Source organism: Bos mutus, chromosome 17 (assembly GCF_027580195.1).
Source record: "Bos mutus isolate GX-2022 chromosome 17, NWIPB_WYAK_1.1, whole genome shotgun sequence".
Lineage (NCBI taxonomy): Eukaryota > Metazoa > Chordata > Mammalia > Artiodactyla > Bovidae > Bos > Bos mutus.
The window spans coordinates 37092496-37107555 of record NC_091633.1 but is presented as its reverse complement, the minus strand read 5'-3'; the positions used below and the strand labels follow the sequence as shown (position 1 = coordinate 37107555).

General features: G+C 35.1%; 1 protein-coding gene across 7 annotated transcripts in view; it reads right to left on the bottom strand.

The window, feature by feature from the left end:
* The window catches only part of BLTP1 (bridge-like lipid transfer protein family member 1), a 195263-nt gene that overhangs the window by 143569 nt on the left and 36634 nt on the right, over nucleotides 1-15060 (bottom strand). For all 7 annotated transcript variants that reach the window (XM_070386473.1, XM_070386477.1, XM_070386476.1 and 4 more), the window contains exons 11-15: nucleotides 14176-14326; nucleotides 10232-10388; nucleotides 9137-9215; nucleotides 6481-6572; nucleotides 4976-5093 (exon numbers count right to left, since the gene is read on the bottom strand). In XM_070386473.1, the coding sequence (XP_070242574.1) occupies nucleotides 4976-5093; nucleotides 6481-6572; nucleotides 9137-9215; nucleotides 10232-10388; nucleotides 14176-14326 (597 nt within the window). The remainder of the gene's footprint in view (nucleotides 1-4975; nucleotides 5094-6480; nucleotides 6573-9136; nucleotides 9216-10231; nucleotides 10389-14175; nucleotides 14327-15060) is intronic.

Sequence of the window (15060 nt, the reverse complement as noted above, 5' to 3'; positions counted from 1 at the left end):
TCATGTTTTTCCCTCATAAACATGCTTGGTTCTGCACTTTTATTCAAATTATTCATTCCTTCTAAAATAAACACACTCATTGGTAACCTCTTTGTTAAGGAAAATGCTAACCATCTTTAACAGTAGCATGACCATACAGAGAGAACAAGGGTCTATAGTCAAAAAATTGTTCTTAAATGTCTCTCCCACTTATTGGCTTCATGAGTCTGCCCAAGTTGTTGAATGTTTCTTCAATCTCCTCACCATTAACTCAGGGATAACAGTAACAGCTGTCTCTTTTCAGAGTTGTGAAGCTGATAAAAATGAATATGCTTTGGAATGTTTTATGAAAACACTATGCAAATTTTCATTAATGTTACTGAGTTCATTTACAAAGATTATTTCAGATCTTAATGCCCTTTCTTACTTTCTCTAATTGCCTTCCGATCATAGAGATTTCCTCTGTATTCACATCTTCCATGTACTTGCTAGGGTCACAATTCATGGTTGTGTAATATACTTGAGATTGATAAATAAAGATATGCACATAAGCAATGTGCTTAGTTGCTCAGTCGTGTCTGAGTCTTTGCAACCCTCTGCACTGTAGCTTGCCAGGCTCCTCTGTCCATGGGATTTTTCAGGCAAGAATACTGGAGTGGGTTACCATTTCCTTCTCTAGGGGATCTTCCCGACCCAGGGATTGAACCTGCATCTCTTGTCTCCTCTGCACTGCATATGGATTCTTTCACAGCTGAGCCATCAGGGAAATCTAGACCACCTTAGTTGGAGGTTAAATAGCAAGGGAGAGTTCTAGGGTGGACCTTGGATCACTGGAATGGTTGGATGTTACACCATAAGGGCAGTGAAGCTGCTGTGGGAGGGTAAGAGGTGAAAGTACAGGACAAGGCTGGATGTTAGACTGCAGGTCAAGGGCATGACCACAGTGGAAAGTTTAGAGGTTAGACCATAACAGAAGGGCTTGAGGTTAGACTACAGCAGAAAGCTGGAGACTGGCTAGAGGTGAGAACCCAGATAGAGTGAAGTGGGTCACCCATGTAGAAGAGAGGGTGGCTGCAGGGGGAGGGCCGTGGTCAGGGGAGCAGTGGGAGGGTGCAGATAGGTCATGGGGATAGATCCAGGCTGGGCTATAGGGAAGGGACAGAGTCAGAGTGAGGAAGGAAAGATCCAAGTGTGGGGAACTGAGGGAGGCCAGAGGGATGGGGGTGACAGATGCTGCAGCTAAGTCCCCTTTGCTTTGAGCCCCAAGCCCACCTCCTTCTTGACCAACAGGAACCACACACTGCCCTCCATGCCCAGAAGGGGGCCTGGAGCCAAGACTCCCTTGCTCGAAGGTAGGCTCAGGCTCCAGAGCTCCCTCTCCCGATACCCTCCTAATTTTCTACAGGTTGAGATCATGGTTTATATTTGTTTTGAATCATTATTCATAAGAGAATCTCAGCTTATAGTGGTTGCATTTATTTACTTGATACTACTAATTAAAAGGCTGAAATATAATTGCTAATGAAATAAACACAAATTCAAATAATCTACTAATCTAAGGAAACCAATATAGTTATTAGTCAATTTCTATTTTAATATCTTACACGTTTTTCAAGTATCTTATCTACAATTTCAATATATTCTGCAGTACAGTTTCCCCACCAGCTTACACAACATCTTTACTGATAAATATTAAAAATTATGGTAACAAAATATTTTTACTAGGAACCTCAAAAACTATTTCCAATATGTATTTCTCTTTAAACCAAAAAATGCCCTTATTACCAGCTGGTTTTACCAAATAAATTTACCAGAAAAAGGAAGGTTTTTGATGCTTGATGCTTAATTATTGATAAGTCAAGCATACTAAACATCAGTAAATATACAGAATGTTTGAAAAATTCAGCTAAACATGAACTAATAGGCAATTTATTAACTACATTCATTTCAAATATACATGGAATTTTTTTCAATGGTAATGGACCAAACTATAAAACACGTCTCAACAAATATTGGGAATGGAAAAAAAAAAAGTTGTGAAGTTGGTAATCTAAATATTAGTCTGGGAAAAAACCTCATTTACAACTTACTTTATAATTAACTAAGTTGTAATAATTACTTAAATAATTAATTACTTATAATTAAGTAATTACTATATAATTACAACTTGCTTTATAATTTGCTGGCCTATTTGTTAGGCCAGCAAAAGTCGCTCAGTCGTGTCCAACTCTTTGCAACCTCTGGCACTATATATAGTCCATGGAATTCTCCAGGCTAGAATACTGGAGTAGGTAGCCATTCTCTTCTCCGAGGATCTTCCAAACCCAGGGATTGAACCCAGGTCTCCCACATTGAAGGTGCATTTTTTACCAGATGAGTCACCAGAGAAACCCAAGAATACTGGAGTGGGTAGCCTATCCCCCCTCCAGCGAGACCGTCCCAACCCAGGAATCAAACTGGGGTCCCCTGCATTGCAGGTAGATACTTTACCAGCTGAGCTACCAGGAAAGCTACACCCTATAAAATATCCATCAAGTGGTACTGGGATTGTAATACTATTATAATGTCATGTTCTTCTCTTAGAGTAAACCTAAGTCAATTTCACTATTGCCAGTAAAGACTTCACTTCTGCCTTTGTTTTGAATCTTTCGTTCTTGAGGCAGCTCTATATTGTTTTTATCATGAAGTGATCTTTGTCTCACATTGAAATTGCTTATGAACAATTTTAGCTCACTAATAACTAATGTGAGAATGGTTCATGAGACATACAGATAGATAATTTATTTTCTGCAAAAATCTGTCAATAAAGAAATGTAAAACTGAGAAAAGAGAAAAGCAATTCAAACACTATGACCAAGTGTATTTTCTCCAAGATTAGACTAATATTATTCTATCTTTTTTAAAGAATAAAAAAGTTTTTAAAGGATTCTAGAAAGATTTCTGGGGGTTTCTTAGGTGGTGCAGTGGCAAAGAATCCTCCTGCCAATGCAGGTGATGCAGGTCCGATCCCTGGGTTGGAAAGATCCCCTGGAGAAGGAAATGGCAACTCACTCCAGTGTTCTTGCCTGGAAAATCCCATCAACAGAGTTGCCTGGTGGGTTACTAGTCCATGGGGTCGCAAAGAGTAAGACACTACTGAGCATGCCCACCGCAGCAGAAAGATTTCAGAAGTAATACATCTAAATATTACAGTTGTTAAATCTGGGAAATGAGAACTTAAGCTTTGTACCTTTCTACATTTTAAAAATTTCTCCAAATCAATTTTAGAAGAAAAGTAACTCAAAAATGAATTTCAACAGATAGAAGCATAAAGATTAGAGTTAGAGAAAGAAAAAGATTCAAGAAAAACACAATTATATTTTAAGAAATGAGTACTTGTTTAATAAAATATTCAGTCTAAATGTAAGCACTACTACAAAATTAACATTAAATCTTGAGAAATTTGTACTTCTAACTATTCTTAGCATTACTAAAGTCTGAGATTGTGAAATCTGGAGGAAACACAATGTGAAGTATAACATGCTTGAAAATGTTGGGTTTTTAAGTTTAAATAAATTAAATAATTTATAATCTAAAAAATCTAAAAATAAAGAAACTGGAATCTACTTTAAAAGACAAGCAAAGTTAGAAATGACAAAATATTAAGTGAGAAGGAAAAGAAGTTATTTATATAAAAACAGATTCTTGGGCCAGACTTTTAGGTTGGAATCCTAACCTGACCTAGTCAACCTAAACCTAGACAAAGTGCTTAACCACTCTGTAACTGACTACCCTCTTCTATAAAATAATGATAATAAAATTGACCTCAGAGAGTTATTATAGAAGTTTAATTATTTAATATGTGAAACTGCTTAAAACAGAGACAGACACTAATACACACTAAGTTCTAGATATATATTTTTTTTTCATAAACCTGAATTAAGTATTCATTGTCCAGCTTCACTGACAAAAGCTTAACTTTCTGGGACTCTGTCAAAGTTTCTACTACTGAGACCTTGAAACCTGAATCCTGGAGAAGAATCATGTAACTTGTCTCTATTTCATAGATAAGGTACTGAAGCTTAAACAATTAAACAATTTGGCTCACATCATATTACTAGTAAATAATGTCACGACAGGACTACCTATGCATATCTTAATCACTGCTATACCCACAAATAAACAACTGGTGGGTGGACAAACAAATGGATAAATGTAGCAATCAGTCAAACAAATAGAAACTCTGGGGTAGCCACTGATCCTGGAAAAGCAGACTGATTCTGTTTGGTTAAACTTCTTACAGAAAGGCTAAAAAGATGCTTACTTTTATGTAATAATTTAAATTACTGTAGTGATTAAACATTTATGTTATTCAGAGACTAAGACTACACATTCCCATATTCATAAAATGTAATAAGTAGCTATCATAACATGCTGCAAGAAATAAAAGAATTTTTCCAACTAATGATAGTATTAATTCAATTATATACATCAACAGAAAGGAGTTAAGTAGGGACTCTGAATATAAAAACATATTTGACTATGTGAATATATTGTCTGTGGATTACAATAATTAAAACAAAATAATAAATCCACTATGATGCCTAATTCATAAAGAGGAAAAAACCAATTCATTCTCTCCATCTAACTCCCCCATTAGAGTGACACAAAAAAGAATTCTTGCACTTCCTTCCAAGGTAAATTTTGGGTTCACAGTTTCCTTCTATGGGTTAAAAGACAGCACAGAAGTCCATTCATTTTGATATTTGGCAAAACTAATACAATTATGTAAAGTTTAAAAATAAAATAAAATTAAAAATTACAAAAAAAAAGACAGCACAGAACATATATATTTAAATTTTTCCTCTAATAATCTCAGCCCCAAAAGAAGTATAAAAGTGAAAAAGTATGAATTGTGTCATTAAGTCTCTATGTTGAATCTAAAGGCAAAACTTAATTAATATAAACAAATTCTCTCTGATAAATCTCACTGTATTTTTACTTATTAGAAAATTACCTGTAAAAAAATTCTTCTGTGCAAAGATGAAGTGGTAGGTGGCTTTATAAACCTCTAATTCACACTGCCATGTCTGTGGCATGTTCCATATTCGGGGGTAGCTGGCATTGATGTGAAACTGCAAGCCAAATGTTAAGCAAAATGTTAGACGTTAAAACATGACATTGTGTGAACAGCATTAGAAATGAACTCACACAAACAGGTAATTAAAACTTATTTTCCTACTGAGTTGAACAGAGGGTCCTATACAGATTTTCAAATTGCTGTGGCTAAAGGTCAGTACCCATGGTTACATCCAGCTCATGAAATACTAAGCCATGATGTGGCCAAAAAAGTTTAAGAACAAATCAGGCTACAGTTTTGATACTGTAGCTAAACAAAGAGAGTAACCTCATTAATTCTTCTTTAAACTTAATCTGTTAAGTGTGAGGCTCAGGGTCAAGGAAGATAGAGTGCAATGCACCCTGTCACACAGAAGTTTGGCCACCAGTGCCTCCTGGCTTCTCGTTTGACAGCACAGTAGTTATAAATCTGACATGGTGCTTTGTGATATATTTCACCTGCCAAGACTTGGCAATTCTCCAAAGGCAAGAGCTGCCTGACCAGGAATAGCATTATTGCACAGTACCATTTATCAGCAATAGCTCAGGAATTCATTAAAATGCTAAATATGTCAGTTTAACACATATTTATAGTACTCAATATATTCTTGGAAAACTGTAAAATTTTCCTCTTAATTTACGTATATCGTGTAAATGTGCTTGTTTAGATAAACAATTAAGGACCTAATGATACCATCTATTATAAAACAATCCTCTCTGAATATAAGTTATTCCACACAGTAAATTTGGTTATTATTGTTATCCCTGAGAAAAAATAACAATCAGATTGATTAATGAGTTCCTGGCCTGCAATTTTTAATCATGAGTGTTTCCACATTAATTCTGTTTCTAATGTGGTGCAATTTAGGGTATCAATAAGATTTTCTTCCTTGTACTTTATCATCAAGTAAAAAGGACAGTGAACTATTAACCTTGAGAAAGAATCTGATGGGGCCAGGAAACATACAGTAAAATTTTATCTAATTATTTACAGCATAGGAGAGTGTCTAGCCATACAATGAAATTTAAAAAAAAATTTCTAACAACTTCTCAAATTTTTTTAATTTTATTTTTAAACTTTACAATATTGTATTGGTTTTGCCAAACATTAAAATGAATCCGCCACAGGTATATAACTTCTCAAATTTTTAAAGGCCAAAAACCCATGTGTTGCTGCCTTATATTCATTTCCCCTAAAAGAAGAGCAATAGGGAGAGGCCAAAAGGAATCCAAAGCATTGATAATCTACTCTTCTTCCCAAAAATATGGGCAAGAGCACCTGGTGGTTCCTGAATAAGAAGACAGATCATTTGATGACTTGACCATTAAAATTTTATATTAAAAAATAAAACCCAAATTTGTATTTTATAGGTATATGTGTATCATCATATACATTAGACTTACTGCTAACATTTCCGCTTCTAAGAGAGTCCGGTATTGCATGCTGGTAGTGGCATCAACATGTAAGAGCTGTCCTTTAATCGCAGGGGTATAACCTAAAATAGGTGAAAACATAAAAAATAAGAACCTAAAAAAATAGATAATTAAAATTTTCAGAAACTGGAAACCAATTCCCCCACCACCCAAAGAAGGAATTCCTGAAAATTGGTGATTAGTTACTATTTAAATACACTTCCAATAATGTGGACTATGCTATCTAATCCATAACCTTTCTCATTTTGGACAGCTCTGATGAGAAAAAAAAGTTCCATTTTCATATAATATCTATCCTGATCTTGCTTTTTAATGCCAAACTACAAGTCTATTTTCTAAATGATTAATAAGCAAGTTTTTAAGACTGCTCCCATGACTTTTTTTTCCCCATTAACTCAAGGGTACATATATTCATCATTTTCAACTACTCATTATATAGTGACAGTTTCTGAACAACAGCTATTCCTTACATAATGACAGTTATCAAACAACTTTTCTGAATAAAAGCAGAAAAGTTCAGAGTATTTCACTTCTTTTTTTGATGGACTGTCCTCCTATGAACACTAAAACTATGATCATTATTATATGGTTAATTCAACATGCATCCCACTCTGGGCATTTTTTCCCCCAAACATCGGAATCTTTTGGGGAAGTTTTAAATGTTTTATTCTGTTATTATCTAAGACTTCAGTCTATTTTTCTCTCTGAAGATACTCATCTTAAAAGCCATCTAACCTTTACCAGGCTTCCTGGTGACTCACTGGTAAAAATCCTCCTGTCAATGCAGGAGATGTGGGTTCGATCCCTGGGTCAGAAAGATCCTCTGGAGAAGGAAATGGCAATTCACACCAGTATTCTTGCCTGGGGAATTCCATGGACAGAGGAGCCTGGCAGGCTATAGTCCACGGGGTTGCAAAAGAGTTGGACATGACCAAGCAACTAAACAACAACTTTACCAAGAATCTGACTGGGTTTTCCTTAGACCTTTAGCTCATGTAGTTCCACAGTCACTGTGCTGTGGCACTTCCCATGAATTCATGATAGGTCAAGATGAAGATGTCTCAGTCCTCAGATGGCCCCTTTACCCCTGTGCACCAATAACTGTACCCCTAAAAAATATGTACAAATATTATCCTATTTGCATCATCAGTTTAAAAAAGGCAAAAGCACTCCCTTAACTGAACTATTCTCAATTTTATGCAACACCCAACTGTCTTTCCCCTACAGAATTACCTATATGTCAGTAATTAAGGCTATCCTAAAAGATGCTACTTTCCAACCGACTACTCTGAATCCTAGAGAATCTCAATATCTACTTTAAGATTTAGTATGATTATTCTTTTAAAAGTAACTAAGATAAGGTTTAGTTCTTCACTATAATAGCTCTAAAGTTAAAGGGAAAAGATACTACCTCATTTTCAGTCACTTTTTCGATTAATTATCTAAGCAGGCAGACTCAACTGCTATCTTTTTAACACAAACTAATAAATCTAGTCAACCCCTTTGCCTGCTTTCTTCTTATTGTAGAAACAAAATGAGTGACAGAAATAAGGAAAGAGAGCCAATCATATAAAATTACTCTAGTCATGCTTCTGGGAAAGTGATAGAAACACTGCTAGACAGTAACTTAAAAATAAGGGTAAGCTGCTACTCTCCATACTCTCAAGAGTGAATAAAGCAGAATTTCAATTGTTATCAATTACAAATGTAATAAGAGAATAGGAAAAACAAAGAAAAATTAGGAAGACTATTTGACATTTTGATAAATTTAACAAAAAGTATTTAATGTTTAATGTTACTGGTTAATCTGTATCAGGGCCCAAATTTCAAATGCATAATGAACTTAGATTATCTTACCTCAGATGAAACTACAACTATCAGGGCATGATTTAATATGTTAAACATGAAATATTCTGCTTTCTTAAAGTTATGCTATTCAAAGAACAAGCTTACTCTCTGACAAAAGTCTACTAAAGATATAACTTAAAACAAAGCTTATTAGCTACTGAATCAATTTCTGCCCATGGACCATGTTTCATGTGCCAGATCTTGGGTTTGGTACCAGGTATACACTGGTAAAAAGAAATATACAGCACCTGCTTTTACAGAGCAATAGACTAGTAGGAAAAACATATGCTAAGCAAATTATGCACAATCTTACAAAAGAAAGGTATAAAGTACAATGACAGCACAAATAAGACCTAGCTTGAATAAAACAGTTTTTCTCTTCTCTCTAGGTGCATGAATAATTATATAGCATTTACTAAGGACACACATAGGACTTCCCTGGTGGCTCAGATGGTAAAGCGCCTGCCTACAATGCGGGAGACCTGGGTTCAATCCCTGGGTTGGGAAGATCCCCTGGAGAAGGAAATGGCAATCCACTCCAGTACTATTGCCTGGAAAATCCCATGGACAGAGGAGCCTTGTAGGCTACAGTCCATGGGGTCGCAAAGAGTCAAACACGACTGAGCGACTTCACTTTCACTTTTCAAGGGCACATTAAAATATAACAGAAAACTGAAAGAGAAAACTCAATTAATTTTAGTCTAAGTAGATTAATAATTATTTATATATTAATTATGCCTATAATCACTTAAAAAGAAAAACACTCATTGTAGCTTACCATTTTCCTCAACCGTCATTGGAATATTAATTTCTAAATATGAACCAGCTCCAACATTTACATGTACAGCATTTGTTTCCTACCAAAAGAAAAAATTCATATGAGACATTATAATTATTCTCACATCTATACTTTTCAGTTATTAACGCAGACAAAAATCAATCATCAATCCAATGGCTCAGCAGAAAAGAAATCTGCCTGCAATACAGAAGACATGGGTTCGCTTGTAGTGTCAGGAAGATCACCTGGAGGAGGAAATGGAAAGCCACTCCAGTATCTTGCCTGAAAAATTCCATGGACAGAGGAGCCTGGGAAGCTATTGTACAAAGGGCCACAAATAGTCAAACACAACTGAGCATAGCACACATACACAATATTAAATAGGGCTTCCCAGGTGGCTCAGTGGTAAAGACTCTGCCCGCCAAAGTTCAAGCCTTGGGTCGGGAAGATTCCCTGAAGAAAAAAATGGCAACCCACTCCAGTATTCTTGCCTGGAATATCCCATGGACAGAGGAGCCTAGCAGGCTACAGTCCATGGGATTGCAAAGAGTCAGGCACTGAGCCACAACAACAATATTAAATAGGTATTAAAAGTTCCTAAGAGCAAAAGTTCAAATTTATACCAAAAATACACTAAAACAATTTGGCTAGATTCAAAGGAGAAGAAGAAGGAGACTACAGTATCAAAGTCTATTTTCATTAATTCTTTCCAGTATTTGGCACTTAATGATGTAACATACATACTGGGGATAGGGGTCAGGCAAAGCTCACAGAAATGAATCCAAGTATAGCACTAGTCGGGTTTCCCATGTGGCACTAGGGTAAGGACTCACCTACCAATGCAGAAGACATAAGAAATGCGGGTTCAATCCTGGGTAGGGAAGACACCCTGGAGGAGGGCAACCCACTCCAGTATTCTTGCCTGGAGAATTCCATGGACAGAGGAGCCTGGTAGGCTAAAGTCCACAGGGTCTCAAAGACTCAACCACAACTGGAAGCAACTTAGCACACACGCATGGGACTAATTACCAGAAAAACACTCTGGAAGATAATGGTCAAATTTTAAACATTACTTTCTACAATTTCAATAATTACCCTATTTTTGGTAAACAACAAGTCAATTGTAGCATCTGCAATAATATTCATTCGTAGTTCAAAAGCAAGGATCTGTCTTGGTCTCCCAGGCTGTGCAATTTCAGAAACTTTCAGAACTTGATAATCAGGAGGGAAGAAGAACTTCCATAGACAATCTCTAAATAAGGAGGAAGAAAGAATAATGACAAGTTATTCAAATGAAATTGCTTCTCATAAAAAAGACTAAAATCAGTATTATACTTTATACTGATATTATCATCACTATCTCATTTAACAATTGGACATAAATTTCAAAAAAATAAGTCACAAAATAACACCTACTATAGTTTCCTTTCAGTAAAATGAAAGACTATTTTCTCCATTGTTTTCTATTTTCAGAGATCAATGAGCTTTGAGCACCTAATATACTGCTATAAAATAAGACGTGGGTAAGACCAAGTTTCGGAGAAGGCAACGGCATCCCACTCCAGTACTCTTGCCTGGAAAATCCCATGGATGGAGGAGCCTGGTAGGCTGCAGTAGCCCATGGGGTCGCTAAGAGTCGGACACGACTGAGCGACTTCACTTTGACTTTTCACTTTCACGCGTTGGAGAAGGAAATGGCAATCCACTCCAGTGTTCTTGCCTGGAGAATCCCAGGGACAGCAGAGCCTGGTGGGCTGCCGTCTATGGGGTCGCACAGAGTCGGACACGACTGAAGCGACTTAGCAGCAGCAGCAGCAGCAAGACCCAGTTTACACTATTCAACCAATACTGTTGAGAAAGTAAAGACTTTCTACAAGTATATCAAATGTACAAATGGCAAATAAAGAGTTGAAGGGGAATGGTTTAATTAGAATCATTTTTGCTTTCTGGATAATTACTTAACCTTTCTGAGGATACTTGCCTGCTTCCTCACTTGTAAATGAGGTTTATCATAACCAGTCTCAGAGAATAGATCCAAGAATTAAATGACAACACACATCAAACACTTGGTAGTACATGGCACATAGAAAGAAATGTTATTCTATTATTTTTATAATCATTTTTAATCAATATTATAACAATAAGAGTCTAAAGAGAAACAGGTTTCTAAAAAGATGCAAGTGTTTGTAAGCTAGAGCTCTAATGTATTTGCCTCCCCTTATGTGACAAAAGATGAAAGAAATCAAGAAATTTTCAATTCAGACTCTTCTATGTAATTAAAAAATTAGCATGTTACTCATACATTCAGAAAAAGTATCAATTTGTGACTTTTAAAAGGAAAAGATGAGGAAGGAGTCATGAGTAACTGGAAAGTCTGCTTGGAATGAACAGAGAAAAATTAGATGAACAGAACAAAATTTGCAAACTGATTGATTTTAGACTTTAATTTGCCATCATTAACGACATGAAAATTCAATTTATAAATGTTTTGGTGAAGACACACAAATATATATAACTAAGATATTAATGACAAAGAATCCATCTGATCATTAGATGATCAGGGACTATAAAATGGGCAGCAAGATATAATGAAAAGAGCAGTAGACTTGAAGGGTTGGTTTGAATCTTGGCTCCATATGGTACAGCTTCCTTATCTTGTCCAAATCACTGAACCTCTCTGCATCTCCATTCTTTCACAGGTATAATCAGTTCACCACACTTGTCCTAGTGTCTCTCACTGAGTTGTGAAAATATAAATGAGAGCGCTTAAGTGCTAAGTTGCTTCAGTCTCTGCAACCCCATGGACTGTAATCCGTAAGGCTCTTCTTTCATGGAATTCTCCAGACAAGAATACTGGAATGGGTTGTTCTGTTCTCCTCCAGGGGATCTTCCCAACCCAGAGACCAAACCCATGTCTCTAATGTCTCCTGCATTGGCAGGCTGATTCTTTACCACTAGCACCACCTGGAAAGCTCTGAAAGCACTTAAGTGAAAGCAATAAAAGGCCAGACAATGTCAGGAATATTAGCATTATTATAGTTTATCATTAAGGAGTTAAGTACAAATTTATAAAGTTTGGATTTTAACTGTCATGAAAACACTTGAAAAGCTGAATATCTTAAAGATTGAGAAAATCATATAAAAGTGATAGACATAAAAAATCTACAAACTAAATAAGGTCATGCCTTTTTAATCAGAGATTAAAAACTTCTCTGGTGGTCCAATGGTTAAGAATCCACCTTGTAATGCAGGGGACACAGGTTTGATCCCTGGTTGGGGATCAAAGACCCCACGTGCTCCAGGGGAACTGAACCCATTACCCACAATTAAGACCTGATGCAGCCAAATAAGTAAATATTAAAAAAAACAAAAACAAAAACAAAAACAACAACTCACCATGCTGAGTAAACTATCCAATAATAAAACAGGTGAGATTTTCTCCTACATTTTTTACATGCTTAAATGTAAATGCTTAAAAAAACTGACCTAATTAACATTCTGATAACAGTTCATATTTGTTTAGAAACTCAATATGGGGAAGGAGTAAAGGAAATGGCTACAGAAAAGGAAATGCACAATTTGAGTATGTAAGGGAGGAGATAAGTACTATTGCTACTCACAAAAGGAAACTAAACTCAAGTGATAAATTTTTCTCTTTCTTTTTAATAAATCTGAATGGTTCTGTTAAGTTCAGGTTAAGAAATGTATTGCTGTTCTCTCCTAGCAGTGGCAGGACTAACTGAATGGAGTTGGTAAAGACAACTGTTTTTTTCACATCATCTTCAGTATCATTTCTCTATGACTATATACTAAAGGAATTTCAGCTTGGATTTTCATGTAAATATAGCCTAATACTTTTTCTTAATGCATTAAAATTAAATACAGCTTAAGAAGAATTGCACTTTATTCAAATGCTAAAATGCAAAAATATTTTATGTGTTTGTGTTAAAGCATTGCTTTAATTTTTTCCTTTCAAATATAACTGTTACTTAATGGAATGTAAAGCTCCTCACTTTCAACTATTCCACAGAAAAAGCATCATGGTTTAGTGTATGAAAAATTTTATCATAAAAGGAACATTTAAATCCAGTAATTTGAAAAATATTTGTTTCCTAACCTGAAATTTTAAGCTGTTTACTTTCAACTCTAAAAATCTAACCCAAAACTTAGTTAGGTATTATATTAGTATATTCCAAGTTTTCAAACATACTTACTTACACATTTAACATTCAACTGTTATTTAAATAGCTACTTAAGGCAACTGGTATTCCTATACACGAGAGATAACAAGGTTAAAAGAATGTAGTACTTGACAAAGTATATAATTCTAATAATGCTAGGCAGAAATCACTTAAGTTAAAACTTAAGTTAAAAAGCGATCAGTAGGGTGGGCCCTAGGCCAGTATGTCTGGCGTTCTTCTAAGAAGAGGAAATTTGGACACAGAGACCTATAAAACATATAAGAGGGTAGATTGTGTGAAGATACAGAATGACCATCTACAGCCCAAGGAAAGAGGCCTTGAACACATCCTTCCCTCACAGCCCTCAGAAGGAACCAATCCTGCCAACACCTTGGTCTCAGAATTCTAACCTTCAGAACTATGAGAAATTTCTGCAGTTTAAGCCACAAAGTTGGTGGTACTTTGTTATGGCAACCTTAGTAAAACTAACACAGTGCTTTTCTAAGTTCTTCATCTTAATAAAACTCTTTTGTTTCTTTTTTCCTAAACTGAACTTTTAGCTCTGAATCTCCATAATCCCAACAATCCTTGGTATATTCACTGATTAAATACAAAAGAAAAAACCAACCAACCAATAATATGCTGCTCATTCACCACTTTTCTAATGAATTAGCGCCTCCTTTAGAGCAAACTTGCTTATACCAATTGTTCTACAAATTATTTGGATTAAAATGTTTAGTGATATTTTACCCTGCCATAATAAATTAGCTTATAAAAATACTGAACTAGTTTTTTAATAAAAATTATAGTATTATCCCAATACATTTGACTTAGTAGAAATGTAATTTAATCAAGTACCTCTGCCTATCAGCCCATGGCCCATAGTTGAAATCTGTTCCTTTACCACAAACTATATCCAATCCCCAACATGGAGGCAAGTCTTGTAATTTGCAATCTTCAGTGCTCATTTCTCCTTCAACATTTTCTTCTGTTTCTTCTGGAACAAGTCCTATATTGCAGAATATACAATATTAAGATAGCTACTTAACCATTAAAAGGTTTCCCTAGACCAACAGTTCTAAAAATTTTTTGACCTAAGAAATCCTTTACACTCTAAAAAATTATTGAGAACACCAAAGTGGGAATTTTTTTTGTATTATATCTATCATATTTTACTGACTTTGAAATTTGAATTGAGCAATATTTTAAAATTTATTTTTAAATAAAACTCATTACATGTTGACAAAACAAAATGTCTAAGATTTACTGAAAATATGCAAAAAAAAAACATTTTAATGAAAATATAAAACTTTAATTTTTACTTGAAATATTAAATAATTATTACTTTCTGAAACAAATTAATAAGAAACACTGGCATTGTTTTTATCTTGGCAAATCTCTTAAATATTCAGCTTAATAGAAAACAAGTGAATTCTCATAGTTGTTTCTGCATTTAATCTGTTACTCAAGGATCTGAAGAAAATCTAGCCTCATACAAATAGAAAAGGGAGGACTATTTCAACTGCTTTTTCAGATAATTTTGGATATTCTTTGACAGTACACCAAATTTCAGCAAGTGGTAATTTCTTAGAAAATACTTGCAATGTGGAATCTGAAATTAAATCCCTGAACTTTTCACATTCTAATACATTAAAATTTATTGATTGCCTTTGCACTTTGAATAAATCTTTTACAGACATCATGAATTGATCATTTGGAAAATATTGGTTCACTGAAATATGC